Source organism: Piliocolobus tephrosceles, chromosome 7 (assembly GCF_002776525.5).
Source record: "Piliocolobus tephrosceles isolate RC106 chromosome 7, ASM277652v3, whole genome shotgun sequence".
NCBI lineage: Eukaryota > Metazoa > Chordata > Mammalia > Primates > Cercopithecidae > Piliocolobus > Piliocolobus tephrosceles.
Genome location: NC_045440.1, coordinates 86,947,399 through 86,967,466, shown reverse-complemented (window position 1 = coordinate 86,967,466; position 20,068 = coordinate 86,947,399). Strand labels below are relative to the sequence as shown.

The window sequence follows — 20,068 nt, the reverse complement described above, 5'->3', positions numbered from 1 at the left end:
TTATAGTGGACTTTTGGTGCCAAGTTGTGGGGGTTCCCAGCTGCCCAATGTTCCCTCACCAGAGGGAATCTGGGTCATTATTGAGTGTCTATAGTCCATTCATTACTTATAGTGTCAGAGGCATTTGAACCAGAGCAACTCCATCTTGAATAGAAGCTGGGTAAAATAAGGCTGAGACCTACTGGGCTGCATTCCTAAATGGTTAGGCATTCTAACTCACACAATAAGATAGGAGGTCGGCACAAGATACAGGTCATAAACACTTTGCTGATAAAACAGGTTGCAGTAAAGAAGCCTGCTAAAACCTACAAAACCAAGAGTGACCATGGTCCTCCTCACTGCTACACTCCCACCAGCACCATGACAGTTTACAAATGCCATGACAATGTCAGGAAATTACCCTATATGGTCTAAAACGGGTAGACATGAGTAATCTACCCTTTGTTCAAGATATAATCAAGAATTAACCATAGGCCGGGCGCGGTGGCTCAAGCCTGTAATCCCAGCACTTTGGGAGGCTGAGACGGGCGGATCACGAGGTCAGGAGATCGACACCATCCTGGCTAACACGGTGAAACCCCGTCTCTACTAAAAATACAAAAACTAGCTGGGCGAGGTGGCGGGCGCCTGTAGTCTCAGCTACTCGGGAGGCTGAGGCAGGAGAATGGCGTAAACCCGGGAGGCGGAGCTTGCAGTGAGCTGAGATCTGGCCACTGCACTCCAGTCTGGGCGACAGAGCAAGACTCTGCCTCAAAAAAAAAAAAAAAAAAAAGAATTAACCATAAAAACGAGTAACCAGCAGCCCTCAGGGCTGCTCTGCCTATGAAGTAGCCATGCTTTTACTCCTTTACTTTCTTAATCAACTTACTTTCACTTTATGGACCCAAATTCTTTCTTGCTGAGATTCAAGAACCCTCTCTCGGGGTCTGGATTGGGACTCTTTTCCAGTGACAACAGTATACTAAATTTTTATTGTTTATAATCTATTTTTTACACACTACATCAAAATGAATCACAGCCACATCTGTGTAAGCATTATTATTTTCTAATTCCAAGATAACTTTTCTATCTAGAAAACTTCCAGGCTCCAACTTAAAGAGTTGGAAAATACAACTCTTAACCAAATACATCAAATAATATATATAGTAAAATGTACTGCTTGTCTTATTTCTAGATTAAAAAAAACTTCAAAGATAAGGAAATCTAAGTAAGGTTAAAACAATAAAAAATACGTAAGCACCTTATATGGCATAACAAAATTCAAGGAGTCTTTCTTACCTCAAGAATGGGACACATAACGTCTGCTGTGACATCACCATGATTCTTACAGAATTTATAGAATGCCTCAAGGTAAGACTTAAAAAGAAAACAGATCATAAAGTGATATAATGAATATATATTCCTTTTGAAAATTTCTAGATCAGCTTTTCATGGTTTATTAAATGCTTCAATGGAAATTGAATTACATCTCCCATAGTGAGATATTTTATAATAAATTTGGTAGAAGCAGCATGTTGCACAGACTAAAAAAGAAATCCAGAAAAGGACAAAACTGCATTTATCGTAACTTATAATTACTTAACAAGCACTTTTTTTTGCATGGTTTTGGATTATTTCATATGGTTAATTCCTGCTATTTTAACAAGAGTGCCAAGTTCTTTTCTGAGATCAGTGAATAATTTTAGATTCAGCCCTATGCTGACATTTAATCTCTTATAGAGGCACATTTGGGACGGCTTTGAGCATGGAGCTATATGGGAAAGGTTGTAGGGTCAGACTGCCTGAGTTTGGATCCCAACTCTAATACGTTTTAGCTAACTGACTTCTTCCAAAGAAACCTTGGCTCTCCAAGCCTCAGTTTTCTCCTCTGAGGAATGGAGATAGCATAAACATCATATTTTTGCCAGGTGGATTAAGTGAGTTAAGGCCTATAAATTACTTAGAACAGTGCCTTCTGTTAGTTATATCTCAAAGATGCCTCCTCTAGGCCCATAAGTCACTTTTCCAAAAGGAACACTGCCTGCAATACGCTTTTGAAAGGACCACATGTTTGAACACAGCATGCCATATATATGGCATGGCCGTATATATTCAGTTACTCTGTGTGAGTGTCCAAAGAGGCTATGGTTATTTGAGTAAAAATGGACAGATTTTGATCAGTCTATAGTATATACAGCTACTCAAATGGTGGCAGCACAGTCCAGACAGACAATCAGATTATGCAAAGTGGTACCTATGATGCAGTGTACACAAATTGTTCATTCTGGTATGCTGCACACTGTAGATTAAAATTGTGTGGGCAGATTAGCTGTGAGATTCAGGGATACTAACAGGATTGAGGTCAGAGATGAACACTGCATAGCAGAAGGTTTACTGTGTGTGCTGGTTGCTTTAAATGGATTCATATTGTTCATCCCACTTATTCACCTACCACCATCCAAACACCTTTTATGTTCCAGATACCATGCAAGGAGCTGGGAATATGGAAGAATAGGGCATGTTATTTCCTCTCAAATATCTTGCTGGCTAGGGGAAGCTGATATGCATACATTTAACTAGAGAACAGGCCAGAACTATAAAAGTTATATTCCAAATATGCACAGTTTCATAATTGCAGAAGTTGGTTAATGAGCAACGTAAGTTTTATTAGAGAACACTAGTCACACTATATTGTGTAATCAAGAAAAACACAATGTTTGGGAAAACCCTTACCTTGTACAGTTTATTGCGCAGCAATTCAATATTCAGTTCATCCAGAGCATTTTCAGACATACAGTCTTGGAAGAACGGAGCTGAAAGCAGAAATTGCCATACCAAAAAATGAATCTTAAGCAAGATTATAAACTGTAGAAAATGTATCCTGAACACACCACCCTCTGCTCACTCCTGACAAGAACACTGCAGAGTTGCAATCCATACACTCAACTAAATAAGGCTAATAGTAATGAGGATGAAAGCAGTTATTACTTTTTAAGCATTTATCATGTGTAAGGTGATAAACCAGGGGTCCCCAACCCGCAGGCCACAGACCAACACCAGTCCGTGGCCTGTTAGGAATTGAGCCACACAGCTGAGGTGAACAGTGGGCCAGAGAATGGCTTCAACTGTAATTATAACCATTCCCCATTGCTTGCATTACCACCAGAGCTCCGCCTCCTGTCGGATCAGTGGCAGCATTAGATTCTCATAGGAGAGCAAACCCTATTGTGAACTGTGCATGTGAGAGATCTAGGTTGCATACTACTTATGAGAGTCTAATGCCTGATGATCTGTCACTGTCTCCCATCACCCACAGATGGGACTGTCTAATTGCAGGACAACAAGCTCGGGGCTCCCACTGGTTTTACATTATGGTGGATTGTATCATTATTTCATTAGATATTACAATGTAGTAATTATACAAATAATGTGCACAATAAATGTAATGTGTTTGAATTATCCTGAAACCATCCCCTCTCTCCCATGTTGGAAAAGTTGTCTTCCACGAAACCAGACCCTGGTGCCCAAAAGGTTGGGGACTACTGCCCTAAACCTCACTCACTACAGTACACACTGAATATACTTTCATTTAATCTTCACAACACCTTGGAGCTATTCACTTACGGCTTTTTTGGAAGTCCCCCGTCCTCTACTATCTAATGATAATATTTATTATTTGCAACTTTAGTATGTGCCAAGCATGGACTTGTACTTAAATTGTGTTTTATTTTTAAAACTTGGTTATAAAAAGACACGATTATTTCCAAAATGAGGAAACTGGGGTGAATTGAATTGCTCCTAGTCACCTTGTTGGGACTGGGCAGAGCCTGGCTTCATGCTCATGGCTGTCTGATTGCGGTCTCAACCTCTCTCGACTAGCCTATGCTATCTCAGCATCGGGTGCTTAATGATGACACAAATATTTTTTTTCCTTTTTAAAATATCTATTTTAAACAGCAACTATTTTGACAAATGATCAATAGTGAATTGCTACTATCCAGATTTCCTGGCAATATTAGATAATGATGCTTATACAATTATCTCTTTAGCATTTTGAATACTACAACTCTTGTTAGTGCCAAATTATAATGAAATTAACCATCATTTCATCATTGCTTCTGATGACTTGACATCTCAGTCATGCTCTTGAACATCTCAGAAAAATGACATTTTTAAACTTCCTGAAACAAAATGCTTCCTATATGCAACCTTCTCTAGACAGAAGTTTAAATGGAAGGACAAGAAACTAATCCTATAAAACCAAGCTAGAAAATTACATTTTTTTGAAGAATGACAAGTTCTATTATTTATTTGCTATGACCTGGTATAAAGTGAAGGGTTTGAAGGTTGAGAGATGAGCCCCAATTCCTTCTCTACTACAAATGGTTCACATGTGATCTGAGCAGGTTGCTTCATTTGTCCTCATCTGAAAAATGAGGGAGCTGAACTAGATGATTCCTTAATGTCTCTGCCACTTCCGGGAATCTGCATAGTATGCTACTGTATACATGGAAAAAAATTTGTGCAGTCAAAGTACATTTTCTTTTGGACCACAGGGAAGAAAAAATAGTACATTTTCTAATGACTGTGATAACATACACAAGCAGCTACCAAATTACCTAAGTGTTCCTACCTAATGGCGTTTCGATCAGAATGGCATTAAAGAGATCTGAAGGTGTCTCTGCAATGTTGACAGCTTCCATTTCTGTGAAACGACCCAAGGGGTGGCACTTCCCCAGAATTTCTTTCACAGATTTTTTCTGCAATGCACCATTCATCAGCAGAATCACATTGTCTATCATGTAACTGCACCTGGTTTAGAAGACAACTCAATCATTAGAGGACAACTGCAAAAGGAAAAGAAGAATCCTACAAGTAAAAAATACACACCTTTGAGGTACACACTGTTTCATTCAGAAAATACATGAGTCTCTTTTTATTTTAAACACTGGAGTTTACGAGATGTGGAGAAAAATATATGACCTCTGAGACTGTCATAAATTGAAAAGGCATATTCAATACTCTTTTTTTTTTTTTTTTGGAGAGTCTCTCTCTGTCACCCTGACTGGAATGCAGTGGCCCAATCTTGGCTTACTGCAACCTCTGCCTCCCGGGTTCAAGTGATCCTCCTGCCTCAGCTTCCCAAGTAGCTGGGATTACAAACTCTCGCCACCATGCCCAGCTAATTTTTGTATTTTTAGTAGGTACAGGGTTTCAGCATGTTGGCCAAGCTGGTCTCAAACTCCTGACATCAGGTGATCTGCCCACGTTGGCCTCCCAAAATTCTGGAATTATAGGCGTGAGCCACTGTGTCTGTGCCTGGCGATGAAAAAGCATATTCAGTATTCTAACAACTAACTAAATAAAACCTTGGCAGGTGGGAATATGCAGAAGCAGCCCCTCCATAGTCACTGTCAAATGCGATGGGGCGGGGGTAAGGGTGTGAACTTGTTTGGTTTATCAGAATGGACAAAGGGCTTGAAAAGTTGAAAACCACAGACCTGAAGCATCTTACTCTGCTTTAAAAAGTGACTGCTATATTTGAATCTGCAATGAAGCCTATCACTGAGGATTCAAAATTTAATGCTAAAAAATACTGTGTAATTCTGTCCTCATATGAGATCACATTGTGAATTTTCTAGGCCACCCTCCCCACATCCCCATGAGTTTATTAATTCATATTAATTCATATTTTAATCATTTTAATGTGATTTCTTTATTTGATATAAGGTCTGCTCAGGATATCCTGGGTGCATGTCCTGGTTCACTCATGTACTCAGCACCTAGGATATTCCAAGCAATGAGGTTGAGAAGTAAATGAGACCTAGGGCATTCCTTTACAGAGAATACAGCTTAAGTGAGGAACTGGACACAGAATCATTTACAATAAATCACAACAGGGCATACATGCTATGCAAAATAAATTCTAGGGTGGTGTGGAGAATCATAGCTGGACACTAAACCAGTCCTGGAATTAGACTTGCTGGAGAAATGACAGTCAAGTAGAAACTTGAAGAATTAGTAGGAGCTGGCCAGCTGAAAGGGGCCGGGAACTGGGGGAAAGCACGTTTCAAGGCAGAAGGAAGAACGTTTGAAAAGCCCCAGAGATGAGAACACAAGGACACTCAGGGAGTTTCCTTTGCCTGGGCCGAGCAACGGAGGATACTGACTGCCCTTACACTGAAGGGAACATTATCACCTATGTAAATATTAAAACAGGAGAAGAGGTAAACAAACACCTATACAGTAAGGGCAGTCAGTATCCTCCGTTGCCCTTAACATCCAAGTTCCTCATCTTGTCTTTTGGGACCCACATGCTCAGCCCCAGCCCCAGCTCCAGTGCTCGGCCCAGGCAAAGGAAACTCCGAGTGTCCTTGTGTTCTCATCTCTGGGGCTTTTCAAATGTTCCTCCTTCTGCCTTGAAACGTGCTTTTCCCCAGTTCCCAGCCCCTTTCTAGAGTCTGGCTGCATGGGGGACAGACTTCCCGGGCAGGGAATTCATTTCTGGCTGGAAAAGGGGGTCTCCTTCATTGTGGAGCTTCTACAGCTTACCCCCAAAAATTCTAACTAAAGAAGTTTTTGAAGCAGGCAATTATCCCTTTATAAAAAGCACATGACTATAAAGTTTCTTCACCTCCTGAACAGCAGTACCAAATTTAGACACTATGGAATTTTAGAATCCTTTTTATCTCTTCAAAATGATATTAAAATGGAAGTGCTTATTTAACTGTCCCTTTATGGTTCAAAAGCAATTACCTGAGAGGGCAATTGCTAGCACTTAATAATCCTTAGCAGACTCCAGACATTTAATTGTTCCCCACAACCCCCCTGCAATGTAAAAGCATCCGAGCTGCGAACATTCCCAATTAGCAGAGGACTGTTGGAGCAACGTTGACAGGCGACCAACGTCAATGGTGTGAGTAGGATGCAGCCTGCCTATAACACCCATATGTGCCTCTACAATATGTGCGTGTGTGTATTAAGTATTTTTATTTTTACTTTTTTACTAATAGACAGGCTAAGCCCTATATGGCAATGAGCAAGATCTTTATAGATTGGGTTCAATTTTATTTCAACTCTTACTGAGTGGCCTTGTTTCTAAAATGGAACAATAACACCAGTTCTTGCAGTGTTGCTCAGAAGCACTGAGAACCCAGGACTTGGCCTACGATGACGGGCAGGGGTGTCCTGTCCCCTTTCTCATCTCCATCACACATAGGTACCAGGTATATAATTATCATTGGCTGTTGGGGTGACAAGGACATAGTGTAACCAGAAGACCGTTTACTTTCTCCAGACTATAATCTTTGTAGATCTCCAGGGGGTCATGCATGCAATGGTTGCGAAGCAAATAATTGCTGACATTACCTGAATAATTTTTGAACAAAAAGACACCAGGGTGTTTACCTAATTCAAACCCCTGTTTTAGATAGTTATCCTCATAAGTAGTGACAGAGCCACCCATTCAGTTAGGTTAATTTTTCTCCTATTCATGGTCTAGACAAATGTCCTTTGACACCTGTAAAAATCATAGTCACCTAAAACTGTGATGAGCAAATTACTCAATTTCAAAAATTTTAGGACATTAAAAATTTTTTAAATGCTGATTCTTTTTGAGGTTTTTACTATGTGGCAGTAATTATGGGCACACTCTCACTCAAGCTTCACAACAACTCAATGCTGTAAGAACCATTATTAAGGAAAACCGAGTCTTAGCAGTACTAAATACCTTGCCCAAGATCACAGTGCTGGCAAGCAGCAGAGTTGGGTCCCTAAAATCAAAGTGCTGGCTCTCCCTAGTAGGTTCAGATAAAAGAGCTCAAGCCAGATGATATTTTAACATTTCCATTTGATCTTAGAGCTATTCTTTCTCCTCCTGTTCCCTAGCTTGTTTAAGGATCTCAAAGATAACTATAATATATTTTCTGTATGATAACTACCACATTCTGCTGCTGTAACAGTTGCTAAGAGGTCAAATAATATAGAGCCATAATTTGGTAAGTTAGAGGAATTGCTCTTCTCTGAATAAAAATTTTAGTACTTCAGTGTCATTAGCAATAGCTGAGAAATGACTGTCATTCACAAAGCACTCTGGCATGAGATAGAAAAAGAGAAACGCCTTCTAAGAAAAACACAGTTCAGTGAAGAAGCTCTCCAGGGTATTACCTCTTCATTGTCACACCCACCCTTTCCCACCCACCACCCCCAATGCCTAGAAAATGCGAATCAGTTCTCCCACTCTATAATTTTGCTATTTTCTGAATAATATATAACTGGCAGTAGATAATAAGTGACATTTTGAGACTGGCTATTTTAGCCCTGCTCGGTGTTCTTGAGATACATGTAATACATTCAAGCTGTTGCATGTAAACAGTTTGTTCCCTTTTATTGGTGAGTAGTATTCCATGGTATTGATATACCACAATGTATTTAAGCATTCACCTATTGATAGACATTTGTGTTTTTTTCTAGTTTTTGGCTATTACAAATAAAAACTGTTAAGAACATCTGTGTGCTGATTTTTATATTAAAATAAGTTTTAGTATTCTTGGATAAATGCCCTGAAGTGCAGTTGCTAAAAGTCATAGTAAGAGTATGTTTAGATTTTTAAGAAACTGCAAGACTATTTTTTAGAGTAGCTGTCTCAATTTTAGCGCAGTATTAAAAACTTTACTTCTTTTTAAGTGTCTTTTCTTTCCCTGTTTATAACTGTTTAAATATTTCCTCTATATACATCGAGAACCACATCAGACAGTGTAATGATTTTGCTTCAACTGTCAAATACAATTTAGAAAACTCAGGAGGAGAAAGAGTGTATTGTATTTACCCATATTTTTCTCCTTTCTGTTCTTTCTTTTTTCCTGTTGTTTCAAAATTACTCTTTTTATCATTTCCCTTATGTTTCAAATGCTTTGTTTAGCCATTCTTTTAGTGTAGGTCTGCTGGTGACAAAATCTCTTAGTTTTCCTTCATCTTAGAATGTCTTGATTTTCCCTTCATTCCTGAAGAATATTTTCACTGACTACAAAATGCCATTTTTTTTCTTGTCTTTAGTGCTTGAAAAATACTACACTGCTTGCTTCTGGCTCCGTGGTGCCTAATGAGAAATCTATGGTTCGAATTGCTTCTCTCTTATCAGTAAGGAGTCATTTCCCATAGCTTTCAAGATTTGTTTTATCTTTTTTTCTTTCAAAAGTTTGATTATGACATGTCTTGGCCTGGATTTCACTGGATTTTTCCTGTTTGGGCTTTCACTTCGCTTCTTGAATCAGTGGGTGTGTGTCTTTTGCCAAATAGGGGGATTTTTCAGTCATTATTTCTTTGAATACTTTTTCAACCTTTCTTTTTTTCTCCTCTCATTCTGGGATTTATTACTACTCTGCAGGTGGCCTCTACTGACATCAAGGTAAAAGAGGGCTTATTACTGCTGGTAAGTGGTCAAAGGCCCAGCTTCCCGCCTGGCCCTCTCTGACCCCATTTACAGCCAGGTGAGGGTAGACATCTGGGCCCCCACTGAGTCTTTGCTTAAAGGGGTGGTGTTGCAGTTTTTCCCGTGGCACTTGGTTAGAGTAGAGCCATTTTTATCTAAAGATATTCTTGTTGTGGCCAGGCGTGATGGCTCACGCCTATAATCCCAGGACTTTGGGAGGCCAAGGCGGGTAGATCACAAGGTCAGGAGTTCGAGACCAGCCTGGCCAATATGGTGAAACCCCATCTCTACTAAAAATACAAAAATTAGCTGGGCATGGTGGCGGGCGCCTGTAGTCCTAGCTACTCAGGAGGCCGAGGCAGGAGAATCGCTTGAACCCAGGAGGTGGAGGTTGCAGTGAGCCAAGATTGCACCACTGCCCTCTAGCCTGGGCGACGGAGCGAGACTCTGTCTCAAAAAAGAAAAAAGACTTTCTACTTGTGAGGTTGCCCCTTTCCTGGTCCTTTGGCTAGAGAGAACAGGCTTTTCTTGGGGTTTTTTTGTATGTGCCTATTGGCTTTCTGGGCTGTAAGATTCTCTAGCATCCAGCTGGGAGTGTATGAGACAAAAGGAAAACCCAAGAAACTCAAAACCAAGCCATTTCCTGGGTCTCAAGTTTCTTAGCCAATCAGTCTTCTCTCTACCTTTTAGTCATTAGTGTCCTCCAAGATGCCAGTACTTCAACCGCAATAAGATAGCATCTTACCCCATTTAGAATGGACAGTATTAAAAAGACAAACAATAAAATATACTGGAGAGAGGATGTGGAGAAAAGGAGATTCTTATACACCATTGGTAGAAATTTTAATTAGCACAGCCACTGTGGAAAACAGTATGAAGATATCTCAAAAAACTAAAAACAGAAAGACCATACAATGCAGCAATCCCACTACTGGGTATCTATACTAAGGAAAATAAATCAGTATGTCAAAGGGATACCTGCATGCACATGCTTATTACAGCACTATTCACGATAACAAAGAAATGGAATTAACCTAAGCATCCATCAACAGATGAATGGGTAAAGAAAGTATGGTATAGATACACAATAGAATACTATTCTGCCATAAGAAGAATAATATGTCATTTGCAGCCACATGGATGAAATTGGCGGTCATTATGTTAAGTAAAATAAACCAGGCAGAGAAAGCCAAATATCGTATGCACTCACTCATGTGTGGGAACTAAAGAAAGTTGATCTCATAAAGGTAATGAATAGAATGACAGAAAATAGAAGCTAGAAAGGGTGGGTGGTGGGAGGGGGAGATGAGGAGAAGTACATTAAGAGGTACAAATATACAGTTAGATAAAAGGTATGAGTCTATAGACAGAAGAGCAGAGTGACTATAGTTAACAATGTATGACATATTTCAAAATAGACTGATGGCTCCCAACACAGAAATGACCAATACTCAAAGTAATAGAGTCTTCAAATACCCCGACCTGATCATTACACATTCTATAACTGTACCAAAACATCACATGGACCCCATAAATATAGAAAAGGTTAGGTATCAATTAAAAAAAAACCACTCTAATACTTCAAATAGTCTTGTGGTTTGTTTAGTGTCCTAAAGTTTTTTATACCTCAGGGCTATACATCATAGTATGGTGTAAAATGATGGTGGAAAAAGAACAGTTGTGATAAGGAGGTGATAATGGGAACCCAGCACAGTGTTCTGGCTTCAAGTACTCTTAGGTAGTTTTAGTACATATACATATAGGCACTCAGGATCTGGAAACTGGTCATCTTGTAATCACTCCTGTCTCCATAACCCTTGGAAAGCATCCTTTAGACCTAGGGGGACACGTACAACAGAGGAAAGATTGCTGTCCTATAGAATGTTCAAAATTATTCACTAATATAGCTTTTAATTTCTTTCTTTTTTAAATTTCAATTTTTGCATATGTTTTTAAATGGACGTAAGACTGGGTGCAGTGGCTCACATCTGTAATCTCAGCACTTTGGGAGGCTGAGGCAGGCAAATCACCTCAAGTCAGGAGTTCGAGACAAGCCTGGCCAACGTGGTAAAACCCCATCTCCACTAAAAATACAAAAATTAGCCAGGCATGGTGACAGGTGCCAGTAATCCCAGCTACTCAGGAGGCTGAGGCAGGAGAATCGCTTGAACCGGGAGGCAGAGGTTGCAGTGAGCTGAGATCGCACCACTGCACTCCAGTCTGGGTGACAAAGTGAAATTCCATCTCAAAAAATAAAATAAATAAAAATGACTGGGTGCAGTGGCTCACACCTGTAATCCCAGCATTTTGGGAGGCTGAGGCAGGCAGATCATGAGGTCAAGAGATCAAGACCATCCTGGCCAACATGGTGAAACTCTGTCTCTACTAAAAAATACAAAAATTAGCTGGGCGTGTTAGTGTGCACCTGTAGTTCCAGCTACTTGGGAGGCTGAAGCAGGAGAATCGCTTGAACCCAGGAGGCAGAAGTTGCAGTGAGCTGAGATTGCGCCACTGCACTCCAGCCTGGTGACAGAGTGAGACTTTGTCCCCCTGCCACACAAAATAAATAAATAAACAAATATAAAATGGACATAATATATTAGAAAAATGCATATAATATATAATTAAGTATGTTAGCATATTATGTTGGTCTTGTGTTTTAATGATTGAGGTATATGATTAAAGGATGGTGATCACTGATCTAAGGGGACAGAAGGGACATTGGACACTATATAACAAAGAACTGCTAGCCACACTGTTATTTGTCTCTAAGATAAAATCCAAAAGGGTCTCTGAGGTAGAGAAGGGGAGAGTTAAGATTTCTGATGTACTTATGAGCACTGAGTCAGAGTGAGCAGAGATGGAGATAAACCCAGACCTTGAGAACAGAATCGAAAGGGGAAAAACTGGGGTGAGGGGTCATTATGCCAGCAGAAATGCTCCGAGGCTTCCCCGTAGGGCACATGGGGAGGAGGACAGAGGCAGGCAGCCGGGCATATTATTCTTCCTGTCAAGTACCAGCAAGAAGGAGGGCTTCACTCTGGGGAGAGAGTGCTTTTCAGGCTGCGTCTGCCAGGATTTGCAATGGTATTTGATGAGTGTAAACACCCCTCCAGGACACCTTCCTTCTCATTCCTGGAACTTGAATTCTGTGATAATTTGTCTTATGATTGCCCTATCTCCCAGGCCTGTCATTTTCTTTTTCTTTTTAGCTCATTTGTTGTTTTGTTTTTCCTGTCTGTCTCTTAAGCATTGCACACCCTGAGATTAGAAAAATTCTGTTTTGTAAAATTATTTTTAACATAACTTAATTTTTAGAATAAGTTTAGATTCATGGAAAAAATTGGGATGATGGTACAGAGTTTCCGTATACCCCATACCCAGTTTCTTCTTATTAACATCTTAAAATAGTTTGGCACATTAGTTATAATTAATGAATCAATATTAACATATTGTTATTAATTAAAGTCCATACTGTATTATTTCCTTGGTTCTTAAGGGATAGGAAGGAGATTTTTGCAAGGAAGAAGGAGAAAGAGTGAAAATGGGAAAAAAAAAAAAAAAGAGCACAAAGAGTTGTCACAGAATGGGACAAGGACATCAACAACGGTAAATGACATGGTGAATTAGGAAAGAGCTGAAAAAATATCCATTGGACTTAGCTGTTAGAATGGCTTTTGGTGACTTGATGGGGAAGGAAATAAGACTGAAGTGGAATGAGGAAATAAGTGAGAAAATAGAGAAGTATAGATTATTCTTTACTTTTCTTTTCTTTTCTTTTTTTTTTGAAACAGGGTCTCTCTTTGTGACCCAGGCTGGAGTGCTGAGGTACAATCACAGATCACTGCAGCCTCGACCTCCTGGGCTCAAGCAATCCTCCCACCTCAGTCTCAAGAGTAACTGCAGCTACAGGCATGCACCATCATGCCTGGTCAATTTTTTCCTTTTTTTTTTTTTTTTTTTCTGAGACAGAGTCTCACTCTGTCACCCAGGCTGGAGTGCAGTGGTGCCATCTCGGCTCACTGCATTCTCCACCTCCCGGGTTCAAGCAGTTCTCCTGCCTCAGCCTCCTGAGTAGCTGGGATTACAGGCACGCACGACTGTGCCCAGCTAATTTTTGTATTTTTAGTAGAGATGGGGTTTCACCATGTTGGCCAGGCTGGCCTCGAATTCCTGAGCTCAGGTGATCCGCAGGTCTTGGCCACCCAAAGTGCAGGGATTACAGGCGTGAGACAAGCACCCGGTCATTTTTTTTTTTTCTTTTTTATAGGGACAGGGTCTCCCTGTGTTGCCTGGGCTGGTCTCAAATTCCTGGGCTCAGGCAATCCTCCCACCTCAGCCTCCCAAAGTACTGGGATTACAGGCATGAGCCACCATGCTGACCAGATTATTCTTTTCAACAAACTTGGCATCACAGGGTGAGAAGAGGTAGACAGCTACTGTCTTCACAGGGTCACTGTAAACTAAATCAAATTACATATAGGAAAGCAGTTTGTAAATCATAAATAAATTGTCACAATAGAAGGAGCGCAGGCTTTGAAACAGATAAACCTGATTTAAGCCCAGCTCTGCAACTTAAAAACCCTAAAAGTTCCATTTCTTCAGTTTTGAAATTAAAATATTTATTCAACATTGAATGGTTGGTATCGGGCTTACATATGAAAGCACTTGTAGAGTGCCTTGGATAAAGGAGGACATACACTGTTACAAGAAGAAATTTTCCTGTAAAGTGGACTTTGCAGGAAATTATAAACCACATCATCTTTAATGTAAAACATCTGAGAAAAGTTTAGTTGAGGTAAGCCTGAGCTGTCTTCATCTCCGTAGTTTTGGATTTAGTTTTAGCTAACAGAGTTCTTTCTAAATTTACCTATTGCTCTTAGATAATAAGAGATTATCATGTCAGCTGTGGTGTGAAGACAGAAGCTGAGTGGTACAATCATTTGGAAGGCTGGGACACCAAAAAAGATCATAAATCGTATTACTCAATCGTGTTGAGATGCTAGCCCTCAAGTCTGATTTATACGTATTTCATAAAACCTGTTACCGGCCGGGTGCAGTGGCTCACACCTGTAATTCCAGCACTTTGGGAGGCCGAGGCGGGTGGATCACGAGATCAGGAGATCGAGACCATCCTGGCTAACACGGTGAAACCCTGTCTCTACCAAAAACACAAAAAATTAGCCGGGTGTTGTGGCAGGCGCCTGTAGTCCCAGCTACTCGGCAGGAGAACGGAGTGAACCCAGGAGGCGGAGGTTGCAGTGAGTCGAGATCACACCACTGCACTCCAGTCTGGGCGACAGATACAAGCTCCATCTCAAAAAAAAAAAAAAAAAAAAAAAAGAAAAAACCTGTTACCATCTTGTTTTGTGTCTTGTAACCCCAGAGCTGTCTCTGTGTGGTCATTATTTTATATGATGTTTCCTTTAAGTTATCTGAACTTCAAAAAGTTCAATGTTACCTCTTTGGAAATGTAATCACTAATCTCAAAACAATGCTTGCCAGCTGTTTGTCAAAACTGGTAACAGCGTTCATATAAAGAGACCTGACCTCCTTTGCTAGTTGGAGGCACCTCAAGACTCAGTCTGAACTTTGTCCTTTGGACCTGAGGGAACATTTAACTTGGTGATGACAATGGCTTCACTGTCTACACACATTGTGACTAATATTTGACTTGATCACAGGAGCCACATCCCTTTTATTGTTTGTTTGTTTGTTTGTTTGTTTTGAGTTGGAGTTTCACTCCTGTTGTCCAGGCCGGAGTGCAATGGCGTGATCTTGGCTCACTGCAACCTCCACCTCATGGGTTCAAGTGATTCTCCTGCCTCAGCCTCCTGAATAGCTGAGATTACAGGCACCCACCACCATACCCAGCTAATTTTTTGTTTTTTTCATAGAAATGAGGGTTTCACCTTGGTCAGACTGGTCTCCACCCACCTCAGCCTCCCAAAGTGCTGGGATTACAGGCGTGAGTCACTGCCTGGCCTTATTTTATTTTTTCAGAGGCAGGGTCTTTCTCTGTCATCCAAACCCAAGTGGCACAATCATAGCTCACCACAACTTCTAATTGCTAGGCTCAAGTGATCCTTCCACCATGGCCTTCCAAAGTGCTGAGATTATAGGTGTGAGCCACCATGCCTGGCCCAGAAAGCCACATCCTTGTATCAGGCCTTGATTGCTACAGGTTTCCTTTCTACCTAGAAGGCCGCATCCACATCCTTCATCTGCAACATGTAATCAAATTCTTAATGACAACCATTTTGTTTTAGGTGACCAGAACTATGTGAGATGTTGGCTAGGTAACAATTATACATAGAGAATGTACGGGGATAGGGACATAAAATGCATGTTCAGACTGGGAACTGTGGCTCATTAGTGTAATTTTATCTCTTTGGAAAGCCAAGGCAGGAGGATCGCTTGAGCTCAGGAGTTTGAGACCAGACTGGCCAACATGGCAAAATCCCTTCTCTACAAAAAATACAGAAATTAGCTGGGCGTGCTGCTGCGCGCCTGTAGTTTCAGCTACTCAGGAGGCTGAGGTTGCAGTGAGCCATGATCACACCACTGCACTGCAGCCTGGGCGACAGAATGAGACCCTGTTTCAATTAAAAAAAGAAAAAAAAAAAAACATTTCAGGGGTCATTGTTCATGAAAAGGACCGGGGTGTGTGTGTGAAAGGCATCTTTCATTTAGGTGTTTCATTGAGGAATTAAATAATTTATAAAAGTACACCAAATATATTTCACAATTTTTCAATATATGAATTTTCAAATGAAAGTTTTCCTTGATTACATTGGTAAACATTTTTTGTTATACCGTGGATTTGTTCAATTCAGCACTAACCACATATGCTTACGTGGGGCAACCCTGTCATATTGCATGATTTGCTAGTCAGCTGAATTTAGAATATCCCCATAAACATTCTTCTGTCTCTTAAAATTTGACATTTTTGGTAACATTTCTTCCTTCTCTGAAGCTTCCCTATTTTAAATAGAGGAAGTGAAAATTAAAATAATTTGAAAAAGCAAACAATTTTGCTGTCACACTTGTTTTTCCTTATAGCAAAAAAAAAAAAAAACTGAAAAATTACTTAGACGTCAGCATTGCCATAATAGCATATTTTAGAACAAAAATGCTGATCACTTTGCATTTCCCAAGCCCTTGGTGGCTCTGGAATTTTAAGAAACCTCTTCAGTATTTAAGATTCTCTACAATCTTGGTCTAACCCAACTTTTTAGATTAAAAATTCCTCAAACTTAACTTGTCCTTTTCTAGATTAATGTCTTGGTTCCTACTCTTATCTAGATGTATAATTTCCCTTCCTTACCAATTGTTAAAAGTTAAAATCCTCCCCATCCTTTAAGGCCATATTCAAGTATCATATTCTTCCTGAAGCTTTTAAAATGTCTCCAGCTAGAGGTGATATCTTTTTTCTTTCTAGATTTCTGTATTTATATTTATCCTGGGGTGAAATTAATTTTCTATATACATTGGCAGTAGCAGTGATAAACATAAGGAATAGTTAGCTCATTCATTCACAAATATTTATTACATATTTAGTATGACATAAGGCTTGGATTCCAGTACTAATTCTGCCACTATAGAGCTGTGTGTTCTTGAGTAAGTCATTTTACATGTTCATTTCAAACATAGTTATTTAGAGAGAATAAATAACTGTGGGGGAGTGGGAGAGGGAGCGCATCAGGAAGAATAGCTAATGGATGCTGAGCTTAATACCTACGTGATGGGATGACCTGTGCAGCAAACCACCAAGGCACACATTTACTTAAGTAACAAACCTGTACATCCTGCACATGTACACCTGAACTTTATACTATATACATACATATATATATATGTGTGTGTGTATATATAGAGCATGGTGGCTCATGCCTATAATCCCAGCTCTTTGGGAGGCTGAGGCAGGCAGATCACTTGAGGTCAGGAGTTCGAGACCAGTCTTGCCAACATGGCAAAACCCAGTCTCTACTAAAAATACAAAATTAGCTGGGCATGGTGGTGTGTGTCTGTAATCCCGGCTACTCAGGAGGCTGAGGCAGGAGAATCACTAAAACTCAGGAGGTGGAGGTTGCAGTGAACCAAGATCGCACACAGAAAAACAAATAAATAAAGTAATTTAATTAAGTAAATAATGCATAAATTAAAAATGTATTAAATAAAATATATCTGTGTATATTTATGCAAAAATTATAATAGATTACATTTTAAAAGGACAAATTGTAGACAATACATATATGATCTCACTGTTCTAAAACAAACAATAAGCCCAACTGTGTACATTTATATTTGTGTTTACATGTAATCACATGCATATATAAAAAAACATTTTTCACAAGGAAAAAATTTAGAAAGATATGCATGAAAGTTTTGAGTGGTTACCTCTGGACCTTGTGACATGAATTCTGAAGTATAGTCTTTACTCAATCTGTTTCCTTATTTCTAAAAAGCCAACAATATTAGTACCACTCCATAGGGTTGCTATGAAAGTTGATTAAATTTAATACAGGAAAGTGATTATAAAGGTACTAACTTGTGTAGTGAGCACAAAATACATTTTAGTAAAAAAAAAAAAAATCTCTCGTTTTTTTAAACACACGTGATTATTTTCAATTAAAAAATAAACAAGATAAAATAAAACTAGGACAATGGATAAGTGTGGATTTCAGTCTCCATCCTGAAAATGAAGGTTATGGGACAGTTTCAAATCTCTTAAACTGAAAGGAGTAGTATTTTGGAAAATAGGTTACTGGGATCAGTATCGCCCCCTGGTGGTTGATTGACGCCTTGCCAGACAGTTGCCCAAGCACAAGGCAAAGACTACGCCCACCTTGGTCCTGATTTGTATCCCACTCAGAACTGTTGTAGCGATGGCATCCTAAGCTCTTTCACATCCATTACCTTAACATCCTCAACCTCAGACACTAATTTTGCTGACATGTGGCATCAGCAACCCAACAACAGTAGTGGTGGGTCCTGTATTTTCTGTTCTCTCTGCTGTTTGCCTCTCTCCAGCCATGTCCACCTACAAACGCTTAGCCTTTCAAGCCTGAGCTTGGGCATCACCTCCCTCATGCCACCTTTTCTCACTCACACAGGTGAACATTATACTCAAATACGCACATAAAATTAGCTACATCTGTTGAGCATGTGTATGGATGTACGGGTATATTTACATACTGTATAAGTATACATTTTTTCAATCAGTCGGTTTCAGGGGATTGTGATCTGTGTAGTCACACAGTATTCCATGCTTGGTTTAATTCTCTGCTGCTGTTCTCTTGAAATCACTGAACATATTTTAAACAAGGAGCTCTATATTTTGCACCGGGCCTCACAAAATATGTAGCTGGTTCTGTTTTTAAATTAAACTCACAACTCTATATTGTATATAATTATGATCCCTGTACTACAGATGAGGAAACCAAGGCTTTGAGTGACTAAGGGACTTTTTTTGAGATCCTACAGCTGGTATATTGTAGACCCAGTTTAGAGTCTACCTACCGGTTATAAGAATTTCCCACCTGTATCAGGGTCACCTGGAGGGCTTTTAGAAGAGCAAATTTATTGACTGCATTCCAGAACCTAGTAAATCATAATTTTTAAAAGCATGGTCTTAGAAACTGCACCTTAATTAACTCTTCCATTGGTTAATGAACAAAGTCTATATTCAATTCATTTCTAATCTTAGAGTCTCATAAGCCTTTACTCATAGCCACTTACTGTTATGCTGATTAAATGAGTATCATTCAGTTTCAGAGAGACCAAGTATAGCTTTGGCAGAATAGCGCCAGTGTTTTTCTTTCTTTTTCTTTTTTTATTATAGTTTAAGTTCTAGGGTACATGTGCATAATGTGCAGGTTTGTTACATATGTATACATGTGCCATGTTGGTGTGCTGCACCCATCAACTCGTCAGCACCCATCAATTCATCATTTATATCAGGTATAACTCCCCAATGCAATCCCCCCACCCCATGATAGGCCCCATTGTGTGATGTTCCCCTTCCCGAGTCCAAGTGAGCTCATTGTTCAGTTCCCACCTATGAGTGAGAACATGCAGTGTTTGGTTTTCTCTTCTTGTGATAGTTTGCTAAGAATGATGGTTTCCAGCTGCATCCATGTCCCTACAAAGGATGCAAACTCATCCTTTTTTATGGCTGCATAGTATTCCATGGTGTATATGTGCCACATTTTCTTAATCCAGTCTGTCACTGATGGACATTTGGGTTGATTCCAAGTCTTTGCTATTGTGAATAGTGCTGCAATAAACATACATGTGCATGTGTCTTTGTAGTAGCATAATTTATAATCCATTGGGTATATACCCAGTAGTGGGATGGCTGGGTCATATGGTACATCTAGTTCTAGATCCTTGAGGAATTGCCATACTGTTTTCCATAATGGTTGAACTAGTTTACAATCCCACCAACAGTGTAAAAGTGTTCCTATTTCTCCACATCCTCTCCAACACCTGTTGTTTCCTGATTTTTTAATGATTGCCATTCTAACTGGTGTGAGATGGTATCTCATTGTGGTTTTGATTTGCATTTCTCTGATGGCGAGTGATGATGAGCATTTTTTCATGTGTCTGTTGGCTGTATGAATGTCTTCTTTTGAGAAATGTCTGTTCATATCCTTT

At 39.7% G+C, this 20,068-nt stretch overlaps 1 protein-coding gene across 1 annotated transcript in view; it reads right to left on the bottom strand.

Moving 5' to 3' along the window:
- ATP6V0D2 (ATPase H+ transporting V0 subunit d2) overlaps window positions 1-20,068 on the bottom strand; it is a 57,631-nt gene that overhangs the window by 10,079 nt on the left and 27,484 nt on the right. The window contains exons 3-5 of the mRNA XM_023222908.1: window positions 4,613-4,791; window positions 2,713-2,792; window positions 1,279-1,356 (exon numbers count right to left, since the gene is read on the bottom strand). Of these exons, the coding sequence (XP_023078676.1) occupies window positions 1,279-1,356; window positions 2,713-2,792; window positions 4,613-4,791 (337 nt within the window). The remainder of the gene's footprint in view (window positions 1-1,278; window positions 1,357-2,712; window positions 2,793-4,612; window positions 4,792-20,068) is intronic.